This window comes from Heterodontus francisci, chromosome 10 (genome assembly GCF_036365525.1).
Source record: "Heterodontus francisci isolate sHetFra1 chromosome 10, sHetFra1.hap1, whole genome shotgun sequence".
NCBI classification, from domain to species: domain Eukaryota; kingdom Metazoa; phylum Chordata; class Chondrichthyes; order Heterodontiformes; family Heterodontidae; genus Heterodontus; species Heterodontus francisci.
Genome location: NC_090380.1, coordinates 9,390,652 through 9,408,067, shown reverse-complemented (window position 1 = coordinate 9,408,067; position 17,416 = coordinate 9,390,652). Strand labels below are relative to the sequence as shown.

The 17,416-nt window shown below is 49.5% G+C and overlaps 1 protein-coding gene across 5 annotated transcripts in view; it reads right to left on the bottom strand.

The window, feature by feature from the left end:
- Nucleotides 1-17,416, bottom strand: part of LOC137374078 (MAP7 domain-containing protein 2-like) — a 235,357-nt gene that overhangs the window by 88,647 nt on the left and 129,294 nt on the right. For 3 of the 5 annotated variants that reach the window (XM_068039827.1, XM_068039828.1, XM_068039829.1), the window contains exons 6-8: nt 16,801-16,899; nt 16,288-16,398; nt 748-873 (exon numbers count right to left, since the gene is read on the bottom strand). In XM_068039827.1, the coding sequence (XP_067895928.1) occupies nt 748-873; nt 16,288-16,398; nt 16,801-16,899 (336 nt within the window). The remainder of the gene's footprint in view (nt 1-747; nt 874-16,287; nt 16,399-16,800; nt 16,900-17,416) is intronic. The other 2 variants (XM_068039831.1, XM_068039830.1) reach the window with 2 other exon arrangements.

The window sequence follows — 17,416 nt, the reverse complement described above, 5'->3', positions numbered from 1 at the left end:
TGTAATTGAAGACATTCTTTATGATATCCTCCTTTTCTATATCTTACTATTGGAACACACACTGTGGATCGAGAGTTTTAGCTGCAGTCTGTGAGTACCAATTCAGCATGAAACATTTTAAAGGTCTTAGTTTTGTTCAATTTACTTGCCCTTGATTTTGAGAATAAGTGACTTATGACATTGGAGTATTGGGAGGTCATTGTAGATCGCACCTGTGGAACAGATTATAACTTCAGGGTTGAATGAAGAATAGGCTTCTGGATTCTGTTTATAGTCTTACACTAACCACATTTCTACTGCCTAATACCCTCTTCATATCTCTTGGTTTCTGGATTCCCGAAGAACCATTTATGCAATTTTATCAGGATTCTACAGTTGCTAACCTGTAATTATAGAGAAAAGGGAAAACCTTCCAGTCTGGTCTCCAAAAACATTATGCTAATAGTTATTTTTTACTGTACATACTGGGATCGTGAAATAAATACTCTAGAAATACATTAAGCTCTTGGACACCAACTGCTTTTAATAGAAGACAGTCCATTTTAAAATGCATCTTTTGATCACATATGTTTTAATCATTTCATTGAGAGTTTTTATTTTCAATTCTTTAAAACACATAAAATATATTCAGCAAGCAGAGACTGTAAAGTGATATTTGAAACACTTGAGTTTAAAAGCAAGGGAGTTTTGTGAAAAATAAGCTGGTTTAACATTTGATGGTTTGACCTTTTAACCTTTGTCATTTACCTGAATGATATGTGGAACAACCTGACAACACAGCGATATTTCTCCTTCGAGCTAAAGAAGAATGTGTGGCAGTCAGCAAACGGCTGATAACATTCTCCGAGGGGCTATGGTAAACGCAGCGGTGAGCTGCGAGATTGAAGCAAATGAAGCAAATGATGTCAACATGAAAAAGAGCAAATGATTAAAGATAGAAACTTAACAAAATTAAAGTAAAATGACAGCAAAGCAACATTCATGATCTTATTGTTTAAAAATCAATATCTTGCTCCTCCTTTATCTTCCTATAGAGTAATTCATTGGTGCACAACATTCTGCATGTGCAGAGTGAAACAGCTTGGGACTTGCACTAGCTCGGTGTGTCCAATAGAAATCACTGACTTGCCCCAAGTGAGGCTACAGTGGCTCTGTATTAGCCATGTGCACTCACTCCAGTGGAAAACGCCTCCCACACAATACAGGTGTATATTTACTGAACAAACATCTACCAACCTTCAGTGACCAAGGAAGTAAAGTAGCCACACTGATCAAACAACCCTCACACACTCTAAACGGTTGTGCGTGTGTTGATAAAATGGTAAGTGGAAATGCAAAGTTCACCTGCATACGCCATGTGAATGAGTGTTGAGATCACACACCCAAAGACTGTGTCTATCACTCACTGTCTACTAATCAGAAATGCTATCAGTGATTAGTTGGATTTCCAACTGGCCAGTTGTGTTTGATGACACCGAGTGTCGACCATTTCCCATGTCCAATCTAAGAAGAAGCATTCAGAGGAGAGCCAATGAGTCTCCCAGAGTGTCGGACATTCAGCTGTGGCCCTGTGGCCTCAGTCGGCCCATATGCTGAACTTACATTCTAATCAAAAACATTGAATGAAAAACTTGAACCCAATTAGTGCCAGGCTTCATGCAGAGTTACCATTGAAGTAAAAATGATGCAAAGTTACTAGTTTAATAGGCATTAGTAAAAGTGCCAGATTAGTTTGGTCTAATGCAGTGCAGTAATTGCAATTAAGATGAATGCAGGACTATTTAAAATTGAAAATTGCCATTTTACTTATAAATTTTATAAGCTGCCATTGCACAGAATTTGTACAGGATATACAAAGCTTAAATCACCCACAGGACGACAGTGCTACAATGTTTAAAACACCTTTGTACATAGCTGGATATAAATGCACCTTAATGCCTTTGGCACAGCCTCAGAGACGAGATTCTAGGATGAGACAACAATGTTAATTGTGTTGCTTATGGGCAACATCAACATAGTAAATGGACTTGGTTCGTCCATGACAGAGTGACAGGTATTTGCTCTCAAAAACAGTGTTGATTATCTTTTAACAAGGCTCCTTGTTCCAACATGGCTGTAGGTGATGCTCATTGTTCCTGAAATGACACATTGTTATCTAGCATTGTGCAGCAAGTCCGAGGAAGCAGCTGAAGCTGCTAGTTACTGACAGTGAGAGGACTTCAAACGAAAACATTGTCCTGTCAGAGCAGAACAACTACAGACACGACCGGCCTGATCAACACCGAGAAATTCAAGGCTACACCGAGATTGTTTGGTTCCAGCAGCTCCCTGATTAGACCTTTGTTAAAGTAGTCATTAGACACTTAATCTAATTCATTCTAGATTTAACATTTAATTTGAGAATTTATGATAACTGGATACTTACAAAATAATGGTTGGATTGGGCAGAGTCAACATGGATTTATGAAAGGGAAATCATATTTGACAAACCTGTTCGGGTGTTTTGAGGAAAAAACTAGCAGAATAGATAAGAGGAAACCAGTGAATGTGATGTATTTGGATTTTCAGAAGGCTTTCGATAAGGTCCCACACAAGAGGTTAGTGAGTAAAATTAGAGCACATAGGATTGGAGGTAATATACTGGTATGGATTGAGAATTGGTTAACGGACAGCAAACAGAGAGTAGGAATAAATGAGTCATTGTCAGGGGTGGCAGGCTGTGACTAGTGGGGTACTGCAAGGATCAGTGCTTGGGCCACAACTGTTCATAATCTACATTAATGATGTGGGGAGCAAATGTAATATTTCCAAGTTTGCTGATCACACAAAACTAGGTGGGAATGTGAGTTGTGAAGAGGATGCAAAGAGACTTCAAGGGAATTTGGACAGGCTAACTGAGTGGCAAAGAACATGGCAGATGGAATATAATGTGGAAATTGCTGAAAATAGAGACATGTTGTCGAAGCTTTTCGTCTTGCACTTATCAGGACAATACGCAAGAATAACCAACGTAAGAGAAAACAACAACTTATGCTGCATGAGAAGAGTGTACTGATTGGTTGGCAAGTGAACTCTGATTGGCAGAGGCGTTGCCATGGAGAATGCAACAGTTTACGGTAACTGACAGTTAACTGCCAAGCTTTGTTTAAAATTTAAACCAGGCAGCTTGACTCTGATTGGTCAAGGCATTGCCCTGAGGAATGAACCCGTGAATGGCTGTCACTTATTTCGTTTCGCTGAAACAGGCGCAATGTGTGTACAGGTTCTTTCTGTCTGCAAAGCACAGGGCCCTGTGTATTAATATATGTAGCTTTCAGTTCACGCAATTGCACCACACTGCGAGCCCTACTGACAATCTTAAATTGGTTGTCAGCGTAATTCTTAGCACACTGCGGATTACTTGTCTGATCGCGGAATCACATCTAATCTTGGACATTGTGTTTTGAGTTTTGCAAGCACGGGCTGGTTGGGTACAGCCTGTACAACGCCCGTTGCGAACAGCAGAAGGGACATGTCGTTTGAAACGATCTTTGGGACGTATGGCCTGTATACCTAGCATCACACTGGCATTGAAATTCATACGTCACATTACTCATTTGTGTGATAGGCAGGACATCTTTTTGGTTTGACGACAGCATCCTGTTAGTGGCGAACACCACATGTGTTGCTACTGCATAGTAGCAGCGTGAAACAGCTAGCTTCAGCTGTTGCTCAAAATTTTGGGATTCATTACCCTTCCAGGGTAATCTGAGGTAGACTGGGCACTTTTCAGGGCTTTAGATCCATTCATACGTTTGCGTAATATACAGCGAGAAATGATCTGATCAGGGTAGCCATTGTCACACAGGATCTTTCTGATTCACCCTATTTGCTCTCGTAAACATCACTGTTTGGTTCCATGAGAAACGTGTCTTTGAGGGCGTGATACCTAACCTCCTACCTCTTGTATATTTCCGATATGTAGATGATACATTTACTATATTTGAATCCGCAGCTGCATGCAGTAAATTCCTTCCGCATCTTAATGGGCTCCATCCTGCACTCAAATTCACCTTTGAAATGAAGCAGTCAAATGAGCTTCCTTTTCTTGACGTACTAGTTGAGAAATCTGCCAGGGGGTTCTCTACCACGGTCTGCCACAAACCTACCTTCACTGGTCAATACATGCATTGGGATTCTTACAGTTCTACGCGCTATAAGATTGGCCTTATCGGCAACCTCGTAAATAGGGCCCAGGCCATTTGCTCACCATGCAAGCTTGATGCTGAAATAGGGCAAAACATTCTCTATTTTCAGCAATACTCAAGTTCTGTACTAATAAATGACTATAATGTGGAAAAGTGCGAGATTATCCACTTTGGTAGGAATAACAGAAAGGCAGAGTATTTCTTAAATGGCAAGTGTTGATGTCCAAAGGGAACTGGGTGTCCTTGTTCATAAGCCACTGAAAGCTAACATGCAGGTGCAGCAAGTAATTAGGAAGGCAAATGTTATGTTAGCCTTTATTACGAGAGGATTTGAGTACAGGAGTAAAGAAGTCTAGAGCCTTGGTGCGACCACACCTGGAGTACAGTGTATAGTTTTGGTCTCCTTATCTAAGGAAGGATATACTTACCATAGAGGGAGTGCAATGAAGGTTGACCAGACTAATCCCTGGGATGGTGGGATTTTCCTATGAGGAGAGATTGAGGAGACTGGGCCTATATTCTCTAGAGTTTCGAAGAATGAGAGGTGATCTCATTGAGGCATATAAAATTCTTCTGTGGTTTGGCAGGGTAGATGGAGGAAGGATGTTTCCCCTGGCTGGGGCGGTGGTGGGGCAACCAAGGGGCACAGTCTCAGAATAAGGGGCAGGCCATTTAGGACTGAGATAAGGAGGAATTTCGTCCCTCAGAGGGTGGTGAATCTTTGGAGGGCTGTGGAGGCTCAGTCATTGAGTATGTTCAAGAATGAGATCGATAGATATCTAGACATTAAAGATATCAAGGGATTATGGGGATCATGTGGGAAAATGGCATTGAGGCAGAAGATCAGCCATGATCCAGTTGAATGGCAGAGCAGGTTTGAGGGGCTGAATGGCCTACTCCTGCTCCTATTTCCTGTGGTCCTATGTAATCAGACTGCTTTAGAAAACCCTGTTGAACACTCCACTGAAACATCAGATACAAACCCATTGATGTTTTTAGTTAAATAACTGAAATATTTGCAGTTCTTTGTAAATGGATTCTACCTCATTGTTAACATCTGTAGCACTCCAACTATAATGTACAAAGAACACATTTACAAGACCATAAATGTGATAGGAACTACTGTAAAAAGGCTATTCAAGCAATTATTTCACATCTGACAAAGTATTGCATTCCTCCCCAACTGTACACCGCTTATTTATTTATTTATATTTAGAGATACAGCACTGAAACAGGCCCTTCGGCCCACCGAGTCTGTGCCGACCAACAACCACCCATTTATACTAACCCTACACTAACCCCATATTCTCTACCACATCCCCACTATTCTCCTACCACCTACCTATACTAGTGACAATTTACAATGGCCAATTTACCTATCAACCTGCAAGTCTTTTGGAGGTGGGAGGAAACCGGAGCACCCGGAGAAAACCCACGCAGACACAGGGAGAACTTGCAAACTCCACACAGGCAGTACCCAGAATCGAACCCGGGTTGCTGGAGCTGTGAGGCTGCGGTGCTAACCACTGTGCCACTGTTATAATTTATTTATCTTTACAGCTGAAATACCACAACTCTCTGTTAACTCTTCACAGGTACATTTTAGGGATTATGTAAAAAGACACATGCTGTTAAGGAGAAGCTAGGTAAATCTACGAAGGAGAAAGAAATAGGCAGCAGTTAGGCTGATAGAGAGACAGGAAGAGACGTGGGAGGAGGCTTGAGTGGAATATGAATACCGAATGGCCTGTTTCTGTACTGTACACTTCGAGGGGGAGTAGGAGGGTGGGGATGGCGGGGAGGGGAATGGGGAGGGAGTGGGAGGCCGGGGAATGGGGATGGCGGGGAGGGGAATGGGGAGGGAGTGGGAGGCTGGGGAATGGGGATGGCGGGGAGGGGAATGGGGAGGGAGTGGGAGGCTGGGGAATGGGGATGGTGAGGGAGTGGGAGATTGGGGAATGGGGACGGTTGGGACGATGGGGAGGGAGTGGGAGGCTGGGGAATGGGGACGGTGGGGAGGATGGGGAGGGAGTGGGAGGCTGGGGAATGGGGACGGTGGGGAGGATGGAGAGGGAGTGGGAGGCTGGGAATGGGGACGGTGGGGAGGATGGGGAGGGGGTGGGAGGCTGGGAATGGGAATGGTGGGGAGGATGGGGAGGGAGTGGGAGGCCGGGAATGGGGATGGTGGGGAGGTTGGGGAGGGAGTGGGAGGCCGGGAATGGGGATGGTGGGGAGGATGGGGAGGGAGTGGGAGGCTGGGAATGGGGACGGTGGGGAGGATGGAGAGGGAGTTGGGGTGGGTCTTCATCTTGAACTGCTGGCAGCGGTTGGATATAACTGAGTACAACAGCAGAATCAGGACATGGCCTGCACTGAAATGAGGGGCAATTCAAAACTCATTTGGAGCAACAATAATTCCATGAGCATGTGGTCAATCTGGGGAAGAGGCTCCATGGGGAGATGCTGAAACTATCAATATTTAATCACTGAACTGTAAATTTGATCAATGTCTTTCAGATAATAACATTTTGAGATACTGTATATGAGTACTTTCAGACAGAACCACCTACAAATTCTGCTGCAGCCATTTTTGGGTATATGACGGGGGTGCATAGTTCCTGGGACTCCTGTGCCCGAATGGTACAGGCAGAGCTCTCCAGCAGCTCATTTCAATGTTGCTGGCAAAGTGTGAAGAGCCCGCTGGTGAAGGGGACTTCAGGTTTGAGCCACTGCAGTGCTGAGCAATGTCGGGGGCCAGGGCCTAGCTTCGGGGTCAGGCATTAGTAGAGGAGACCAGAGCAGGTTCCTGGAGCAAAGGATCCGGAATCGCAGGAGGTGGTCAGGGGCTGGGAGAGGAGGTCAGGATGTAGATTCGGGGGTTGGAGGATGGGGGTGTGGGGATCGGCAGGAGGCCAGGGAGGGGATTAAATGTAGTGTCAGAAGGAGAAGAAGTGCTTGCATTCAGATATCTTACTCACCTTTTTTTATGCAGATGATACTGAGGCCTAGTTCCCCAAATCCAGTCTGCCTAGGTACCAAACGGCCCAGGGCTAAGCAATTTTGGAGGGAACGCTTTAAACAGGTGCCAGGCCCTTTACTTCTAACATCAAGAGACTGGGGTTAAAGATGTTCCTTATTTCTAAACAGGAAGGGACGGGGGTTAAGGATAACGGGACGGGACGGGGGTTAAGGATGACGGGACGGGACGGGGGTTAAGGATGACGGGACGGGGGTTAAGGATGACGGGACGGGACGGGGGTTAAGGATGACGGGAAGGGACGGGGGTTAAGGATGACGGGAAGGGACGGGGGTTAAGGATGACGGGAAGGGACGGGGGTTAAGGATGACGGGAAGGGACGGGGGTTAAGGATGACGGGACGGGACGGGGGTTAAGGATGACGGGAAGGGACGGGGGTTAAGGATGACGGGAAGGGACGGGGGTTAAGGATGACGGGACGGGGGTTAAGGATGACGGGACGGGACGGGACGGGAGTTAAGGATGACGGGACGGGGGTTACGGAGAGCGGGATGGGACGGGACTTAAGGATGACGGGACGCAACGGGGGTTAAGGATGACGGGAAGGGACGGGGGTTAAGGATGACGGGAAGGGACGGGGATTAAGGATAGCGAGATGGGAGTTAAGGATAGCGAGACGGAGGTTAAGGATAGCGGGACGGGACGGGGGTTAAGGATGACGGGAAGGGACGGGGATTAAGGATAGCGAGATGGGAGTTAAGGATAGCGAGACGGAGGTTAAGGATAGCGGGACGGGACGGGGGTTAAGGATGACGGGAAGGGACGGGGGTTAAGGATGACGGGACGGGACGGGGGTTAAGGATGACGGGACGGGACGGGGGTTAAGGATGACGGGACGGGACGGGGGTTAAGGATGACGGGACGGGACGGGGGTTAAGGATGACGGGACGGGACGGGGGTTAAGGATGACGGGAAGGGACGGGGGTTAAGGATGACGGGAAGGGACGGGGGTTAAGGATGACGGGACGGGACGGGGGTTAAGGATGACGGGACGGGACGGGGGTTAAGGATGACGGGACGGGACGGGGGTTAAGGATGACGGGACGGGACGGGGGTTAAGGATGACGGGACGGGACGGGGGTTAAGGATGACGGGAAGGGACGGGGATTAAGGATAGCGAGATGGGAGTTAAGGATAGCGAGACGGAGGTTAAGGATAGCGGGACGGGACGGGGGTTAAGGATGACGGGAAGGGACGGGGGTTAAGGATGACGGGACGGGACGGGGGTTAAGGATGACGGGACGGGACGGGGGTTAAGGATGACGGGACGGGACGGGGGTTAAGGATGACGGGACGGGACGGGGGTTAATGATGACGGGACGGGACGGGGGTTAAGGATGACGGGACGGGACGGGGGTTAAGGATGACGGGACGGGACGGGGGTTAAGGATGACGGGACGGGACGGGGGTTAATGATGACGGGAAGGGACGGGGGTTAAGGATGACGGGACGGGACAGGGGTTAAGGATGACGGGATGGGACAGGGGTTAAGGATGATGGGAAGGGACGGGGGTTAAGGATAGTGGGATGGGACGGGATTAAGGATAGCAAGACGGGGGTTAAGGAGAGCGGGATGGGACGGGACTTAAGGATGACGGGACGCAACGGGGGTTAAGGATGACGGGGCGGGTTGAGGGTTAAGGATGACGGGACGGGGTTAAGGATGGCGGGATGGGACGGGGTTAAGGATGACGGGACGGGACGGGGTTAAGGATGACGGGACGGGACGGGGTTAAGGATGACGGGATGGGTTGAGGGTTAAGGATGACGGGACGGGACGGGGTTAAGGATGACGGGGCGGGTTGAGGGTTAAGGATGACGGGACGGGGTTAAGGATGGCGGGATGGGACGGGGTTAAGGATGACGGGACGGGACGGGGTTAAGGATGACGGGATGGGTTGAGGGTTAAGGATGACGGGACGGGGTTAAGGATGACGGGACGGGGTTAAGGATGACGGGAAGGGACGGGGGTTAAGGATGATGGGAAGGGACGGGGGTAAGGATGATGGGAAGGGACGGGGATTAAGGATAGTGGGACGGGACGGGATTAAGGATAGCAAGACGGGGGTTAAGGAGAGCGGGATGGGACGGGACTTAAGGATGACGGGATGGGTTGAGGGTTAAGGATGACGGGACGGGGTTAAGGATGACGGGACGGGGTTAAGGATGACGGGACGGGGTTAAGGATGGCAGGATGGGATGGGGATTAAGGATGACGGGATGGGTTGAGGGTTAAGGATGACGGGACGGGGTTAAGGATGACGGGATGGGATGGGGATTAAGGATGACGGGACGGGGTTAAGGATGACGGGATGGGTTGAGGGTTAAGGATGACGGGACGGGGTTAAGGATGACGGGACGGGGTTAAGGATGACGGGACGGGACGGGGTTAAGGATGACGGGATGGGTTGAGGGTTAAGGATGATGGGATGGGGTTAAAGATGACGGGACGGGGTTAAGGATGACGGGACGGGATGGGGTTAAGGATGACGGGATGGGTTGAGGGTTAAGGATGACGGGACGGGGTTAAGGATGACGGGACGGGGTTAAGGATGGCAGGATGGGATGGGGATTAAGGATGCCTCTTGTTTGTCTTATTCAATTGTGTGGCAACACCACCACTGGTCGGAAAAATGGGCCCACTTCCTACCCGTCATATTGGAGCCTTACTAGTCCAAGTAGTGCCTGAAAAACAAGTGCTACAAGGACCAATTTCTAGGCTAACTTCACACAGGATTACATAGAAATTACAGTACAGAAACAGACCTATTGGCCCAACTAGTCCATGTCAGTGTTTATGTTCCACACGAGCCTACTGTCACCCCTCTCCATCTCAGCCTATCTGCATATCCTCTATTCCTTTCTCCCTCATATTGACCTAGCTTCCCCTAAAATGCTTCCGTGTTATTCACCTCATATCCTCCATGTTCCCCATTTTAATCATTTTGTAGACGTGATAACTGTTGGAAGAAAGGAACAGGAGGAGGCTATCAGTCCCTTGAGCTTGTTCGACCATTCAGTAGAGGATGGCTGATCTGCACCTTAACTCCACATTGGCTCCCTAACCCTTAATCCCTTTGGACTAACAAAATTCTATCAATCCCAGTTTTGAAATTTTTGATTGACCCCCAGCCTCAAAAGCTTTTTGAAGAAGAGTATTCTAAATGTCCACTACCATTAAGGCTGGATTTAGTGTAGGAGGTGGGGCTCTGCCTTTTCCTATCCTCCTCCCCCCAGATCAATCCTCTGGTCTTTTTTAAATCAAAGTTTCACGAGCTGGGATCCCCATCTCTTTAAAGGTTGGGATCCCGCCTCCATAAGCTGTCGGCCAATCACAGGGCTGGCAGCTCAACAGTATCAGCAGCGCCACCAGGAGTCCATTATAAAAGATGTAATAGCAGAGCACTTGGAAAACAGTGACAGGATCGTAGAAACTCAACATGGATTTACAAAAGGGAAATCATGCTTGACAAATCTACCGGAATTTTTTGAGGATGTAACTAGTAGAATAGATAAGGGAGAACCAGTGGATGTGGTGTATTAGGACTTTCAGAAGGCTTTCGATAAGGTCCCACATAAGAGATTAGCATGTAAAATTAAAGCACATGGGATTGGGGGTAAGGTACTGAAATGGATAGTGAACTGGTTGGCAGACAGGAAACAAAGAGCAGGACTAAACGGGTCTTTTTCCGAGAGGCAGGCAGTGACTAGTGGGGTACCGCAGGGATCGGTGCTAGGACCCCAGCTATTCACAATATATATTAATGATGTAGATGAGGGAATTAAATGTAATATATCCAAGTTTGCAGATGACACAAAGCTGGGTGGGAGTGTGAGCTGTGAGGAGGATGCAGAGAAGCCCCAGGGTGATTTGGACAGGTTGAGTGAGTGGGCAAATACATGGCAGATGCAGTATAATGTGGATAAGTGTGAGGTTATCCACTTTGGTGGCAAAAACAGAAAGGCAGATTATTATCTGAATGGCGATAGATTGGGAAAGGGGGAGGTTCAGTGAGACCTGAGTGTTCTTGTGCACCAGTCGCTGAAAGTAAGCATGCAGGTGCAGCAGGCAGTTAAGAAGGTGAATCGCATGTTGGCTTTCATAGCGAGAGGATTCGAGTACAGGAGCAAGGATGTCTTGCTGCAATTATACAAGGCCTTGGTGAGACCACATCTGGAATATTGTGTGCTGTTTTGGTCTCCTTATCTGAGGAAGGATGTTCTTGTTATGGAGGGAGTGTAGTGAAGGTTCACCAGACTGATTCCTGGGATGGCAGGACTGACGTATGAAGAGAGATTGGGTCGATTAGGCTTGTATTCACTAGAGTTTAGAAGAATGACAGGGGATCTCATAGAACCCTACAAACTTCTACCAGGGCTGGACAGACTAGATGCAGGAAGGATGTTCCCGATGGTGGGGGAGACCAGGACCAGGATCACAATCTAAGGACCGAGATGATGAGAGATATCTTCACCCAGAGAGTGGTGAACCTGTGGAATTCTCTACCACAGAAAGCAGTTGAGGCCAAATCATCAAATATATTCAAGAAAGAGTTAGATATAGTTCTTAGGGCTAAAGGGGTCAAGGGATACGGGGAGAAAGCGGGAACAGGTTACTGAGTTTGGATGATCAGCCGTGATCATATTGAATGGCTTGAAGGGCTGAATGGCCTACTCCTGCTCCTATTTTTCTATGCTTCTATTCTGGAGATGACACTGCCCTGGTGGATGTGGTGAAGCCTGGTGATCAGCTGCAGGTCATCAGCACTTAACCCTGCCTGGGTAAAAGAATGGCTACAACTCTGGAACTTTCCAGACGATTCTGATCGTGTGTAAGGAGGTGTCACCAATGTTTTCAACAGACCATGTGGCCAAAATAAAAGGAATTGAAAAACTCTTGCTTAAAGGACATCTTTGAGCAACTTGCCAGGTCCCTGCCTCCCAGTATTCATGGGCACATCAAGAAGCTCAGAGAAAGTCCTTGAGAACGTGAGCAGGATTCATGGTGACATCAACATCCTGTTAATAGGTGATCCATCAGGGGCTAGCTTGCAGCTCCTGTGTTATGTACTGTTCAACGCTCCATGTGTTATCTCAATCACTGACCGAGGCTCCACTAGCGTGGCTTTGACTGCTAAAGTCACCAGTCGCTGGGGAGTGACAGCTTGGGAGTCAAAGGTCACGGGAGGGGGGGCGGTGCCGGCAGCAAAGTGGAGTTATAGCCACAATCAGATCAGTCATGATCTCACTGAATGGCGGAGCAAGCTCGAGGGGCCGAATGGCCTAATCCTGCTCCTATTTCTTACATTATGTTCCAATCAGACCTATCATCCTTGATAGGGCAGAAGTGGGCTGTTTCCATCAGGTGGGGGAAGGGAAGAAAGCAGGATTGTTTACAATATTTGGATTGGTCTCCTTACATGGCCAGGGAGCTGAGGGGTTACTGCTGTGATGGCAGTGGTGGGGGAGCCTGTGCCTCCATCCCCTTCAGTGAATGTCAGTCACTGGATTGCCCCATTGCATGGGGAAGGTGAGCCCTGGAGCTGGGTGCAGGAAAAGTGTCTCCACCCAGCTGCTCTGGGCAAACTCTATGTGGGGCGAGTGCTGGAAGGGCTGCCAGGGACAATCATGGCAGAATTGGCAGGACTGCATCTCACTTACTCTCATAGTCCTTTATCTTACGTGGGATGTTATCAGCATGAGGCTTTCCTGCCTGGCATACATACTGGAAGGAGCGGGGGTGGGGGTGGGGGTGGGGGTGTGAGAGTGGGTGGGGGGGGGGGGGGGTGAGACTGTGGGTGAGGGTGGGGAGGGTCAGATTGAAGCTGGGGGTGCGGAGGGTCGGGGCAAAGCTGGGGTGAGGGTGAAGCTGGGGTGGGTCAGAGTGAAGGTGGGGGGATAGGGTGGGGAGGGTCAGAGTGAAGCTGGAGGTGAGGGTGGGGAGGGGTGGAGTGAAGGTGGGGGGTGAGGGTGGGGAGGGTCGGAGTGAAGGGGTGAGGGTGAAGGTGGGGAGGGTCGGAGTGAAGCTGGGGGAGAGTAAAGGTGGGGAGGGTCAGAATGAAGCTGGGGGTGCGGAGTGAAGCTGGGGGAGAGTGAAGGTGGGGTGAGGGTGAAGGTGGGGAGGGAGGGTGAGGGTGGGAGGGTCGGAGTGAAGTTTGGGTGAGGGTGAGGGTGGGGAGGTTCAGAGTGAAGGTGGGGGGTGAGGGTCAGAGTGAAGGTGGGGGGTGAGGGTGAGGCGGGGGGGGTCCAAATGAAGCTGGGGTGAGGGTGGGGAGAGTCAGAGTGAAGCTGGGGTGAGGGTGAAGGTGGGGAGGGTCAGAGTGAAGGTGAGGGTGAGGGCGGGGAGGGTCAGAGTGAAGGTGGGGGGGTGAGGGTAGGGAGGGTCGGAGTGAAGCTGGTGGGTGAGGGTGGGGAGGGTCAGAGTGAAGGTGAGGGTGAGGGCGGGGAGGGTCAGAGTGAAGGTGAGGGCGGGGAGGGTCGGAGTGAAGCTGGGGGGTGAGGGTGAGGGTGGGGAGGGTCAGAGTGAAGCTGCAGGTGAGGGTGAGAGTGGGGAGGGTCAGAGTGAAGGTGAGGGTGAGGGCGGGGAGGGTCAGAGTGCAGGTGAGGGTGAGGGCGGGGAGGGTCGGAGTGAAGGGGTGATGGTCGGAGTGAAGGGGTGAGGGTGAAGGTGGGGAGGGTCAGAGTGAAGGTGGGGGGTGAGGGTGAGGGTGGGGAGGGAACGGAGTGAAGCTGGGGGGTGAGGGTGAGTGGGGAGGGTCAGAGTGAAGGTGAGGGTGAGGGCGGGGAGGGTCGGAGTGAAGCGGGGGTGAGGGTGAAGGTGGAGAGGGAACGGAGTGAAGCTGGGGTGAGGGTGAAGCTGGGGGTGCGGAGGGTTCGAGTGAAGTGGGGGTGAGGGTGAAGGTGGGAAGAGTCGGAGTGAAGGTGGGGGTGAGGCTGGGGAGGGTCGGAGTGAAGGTGAGGGTGGGGAGGGTCAGAGTGGTGAGGGTGGGGTGGTTGGAGTGAAGATGGGGGTGAGGGTGGGGAGGGTCGGAGTGAAGGTGGGGGTGAGGAGGTTGGAGTGAACGTGAGAGTGAGGGTAGGGGAGGGGCGGATCGAAGGTGAGGGTAGGGGAGGGTCGGAGTGACGGTGAGGGTGAGGGTAGGGGCGGGTCGGAGTGAAGGTGAGGGTGAGGGTAGGGGAGGGTCGGAGTAAAGGTGAGGGTGAGGGTAGGGGAGGGTCGGAGTGAAGGTGAGGGTGCGGGTAGGGGAGGATCGGAGTTAAGGTGAGGGTGAGGGTTGGGGAGGGTCGGAGTAAAGGTGAGGGTGGGGAGGGTCGGAGTGAACATGAGAGTGAGGGTAGGGGAGGGTCGGAGTGAAGGTGAGGGTAGGGGAGGGTCGGAGTGAGGGTGAGGGTAGGGAAGGGTCGGAGTGAAGGTGAGGGTGAGGGTAGGGGAGGGTCGGAGTGAAGGTGAGGGTGAGGGTAGGGGAGGGTCGGAGTAAAGGTGAGGGTGAGGGTAGGGGAGGGTCGGAGTGAAGGTGAGGATGAGGATAGGGGAGGGTCGGAGTGAAGGTGAGGGTAGGGGAGGGTCGGAGTGAAGGTGAGGGTAGGGGAGGGTCGGAGTGAAGGTGAGGATGAGGGTAGGGGAGGGTCGGAGTGAAGGTGAGGGTGAGGGTAGGGGGGGATCGGAGTGAAGGTGAGGGTAGGGGAGGGTCGGAGTGAGGGTGAGGGTGAGGGTAGGGGAGGGTCGGAGTGAAGGTGAGGGTAGGGAGGGTCGGAGTGAAGGTGAGGGTAGGGGAGGGTCGGAGTGAAGGTGAGGGTAGGGGAGGGTCGGAGTGAAGGGGAGGGTGAGGGTAGGGGGGGGATCGGAGTTAAGGTGAGAGTGAGGGTCGGGGAGGGTCGGAGTTAAAGTGAGGGTGGGGAGGGTCAGAGTGAAGCTGGGGGGGAGGGGGGTTGAAGGTGTAAACCAGACACTAGAGAAGGTGCCGCCCAGTTTCCACTCTATGATTTTTTTCCGTTAACTGCTGCATCAGCCTTGACCAACTTCACCCCGATTACTTCTCCATTTATCACTGCCAGGAAGACACGAAGCTAATTCAGTGCCCAGTGGATAAAGGATCAACACAAGGTTTCGTCAGCTGCTTGAAAATTACAAATCTTACAGAAAAGGTATTTAATCCTCAAGGTGAGAAGAATTAAAAATAGAGATCGTCCAATGTGACAAGAAATGAATGTGTTGCCTCGATTCCCATTCCATTAACAGGAAGGCAGAATACAGGGTTAGTCCAAGCAAAGGCAGTGATTGGACAAGCAAGTTTGGCCTTCTCTAAATACAGATTAACCATGACTGAAACCCACTGACTGGATCCATGCTCACTCTTTTCACTGCATTTAAATGCACATTGTGCAGGGAGCAGCTAACAAACCTGTTGATAAGGCCTTCACCAATGGCACCCTGAACGTAGGAACTGGAGCAGGCCATTCAGCCCCTTGAGCCTGTTGCACCATTCAATCAGATCTGTACCTCAGCTCTATGAGTGCCAGCAGCCTCCTCTACAGGGTGTGTCTGTGACTCGCAGTTCACCATCTGGGAAATTTATCACTCTGTGCTGAATTGCCAGAACAAAGTGTTCTCTACTGAATGACCATTCCGTGGGCTGCTCTCAGTCTCAACTGGAATCCTTGGACTAAAGCACTTGCTGCGGTTAGCTGATAGGGAAGACACTGCATTCTTTCACACGCAGTGCAGACACTGCAACATAACATGCGTAGTAACAGTAACATTTCATCCCAGCTTTAAAACAGGCTTCATTATATCCACTGTGCAGATATGTTGACACAACTAGAAACTCATAACTGATCTATTGGAAAACGCTTTTTGCTTGCTGTTGTCCAAATTGGCATTAACTAGATTGAGGCAGTAATGCATTAAAGGCAGAGTGCGCGCATAGAATACTGTAGCAAATACAGGAGAAAGAGAAAGATAATAAAGCCTCGGAAGCAAGTCCCACAAGGAACAGAATCACAGAATAATACAGTGCAAAAGAGGCCCTTCGGCCCACAACACCCAACAGGATAGTCACGTACCTCTTTCAGGGGGATGTGGGGTCGTTGCTGAAGAGGAGAGTAGTACCTTGCTGGCTGGTGACTCCATTTGTTTGGGAAGATTCGCGTCAGAAGCTGAAAGTCTGTCAGCCACTGCAAGGGAAAGGTGTAGCAAGGACATTTACATTTAGATTGGCATTTCATCAATCCTCGTTGTGACACAAAAGGACAATACAGAGATTGAAAACAAAAACACGTTAAACATCACACAGGCATGCATACATTACCACCTGATAACATATAGTCCCACTCGAGAGCTGGGAAAGGAAATGGAGCTCTCCTGTCAAAAATAATATAACCACGCAGATTCATGAGAAAGCACACAAATGTTACCCAAAATATCCACACGTCAAACAGTAATAATATAAACAGCAAAAACTATTCGGACACTGAGTGCAGGACACTGGGTGGGTAAAACAGATTGGTTAGACAAGTGGGTAAGACACTTGAAATATTAAAAAGAAAACACCTAGGTATAGTAATTATCCCAAATACCGGTAATGAAATCAGCAGCATCAAAGGCCACAGGCTCTGAAGGAGGGGAGGTGTTGAGTGTTAAACCTACAGGAGAGGATGGAGCATTTTCTAATTCACCTACACGATACACAATCAGAATAAAGTACATCAGTCAGCTGCAGAACAGTTTTATTGCTTACAGCAAACAACAGAAAGAAAACATTTCAGCAGACATTGCACAGCAGAGAATGAAGACTCAGCTCCCACGCCCTCACACACTAGGATTGCATACAACATGTTGCATTCTCAGAGCAAGCCTGGGGTCTCATTAAACTCCCAGAATCTTGCAGCTAATTCACCTCAAATGTACCTCTGTGGCTCAAAGCAATATCTTTTCTTCATCAACAAACGTGACTTCAGGCACAGATTCAGGAACATTACTCTGAAGGACTGCGAAATCAAATTATTTTTGTAACAGAAATACTGTATTGGATATTGCATTAGCACTTAGGATCTTCCAGCCTGCGATGGCACAAACTGGGTCTCCTTTTTAATACAATCTGTGCAAACGCTGAACATAATTCCCTCCATGTTATTCCCGTGAAGTTCAGAAATGCAGTCTTTGTAAACAACAGGCCACAGAAACAGACTCAAA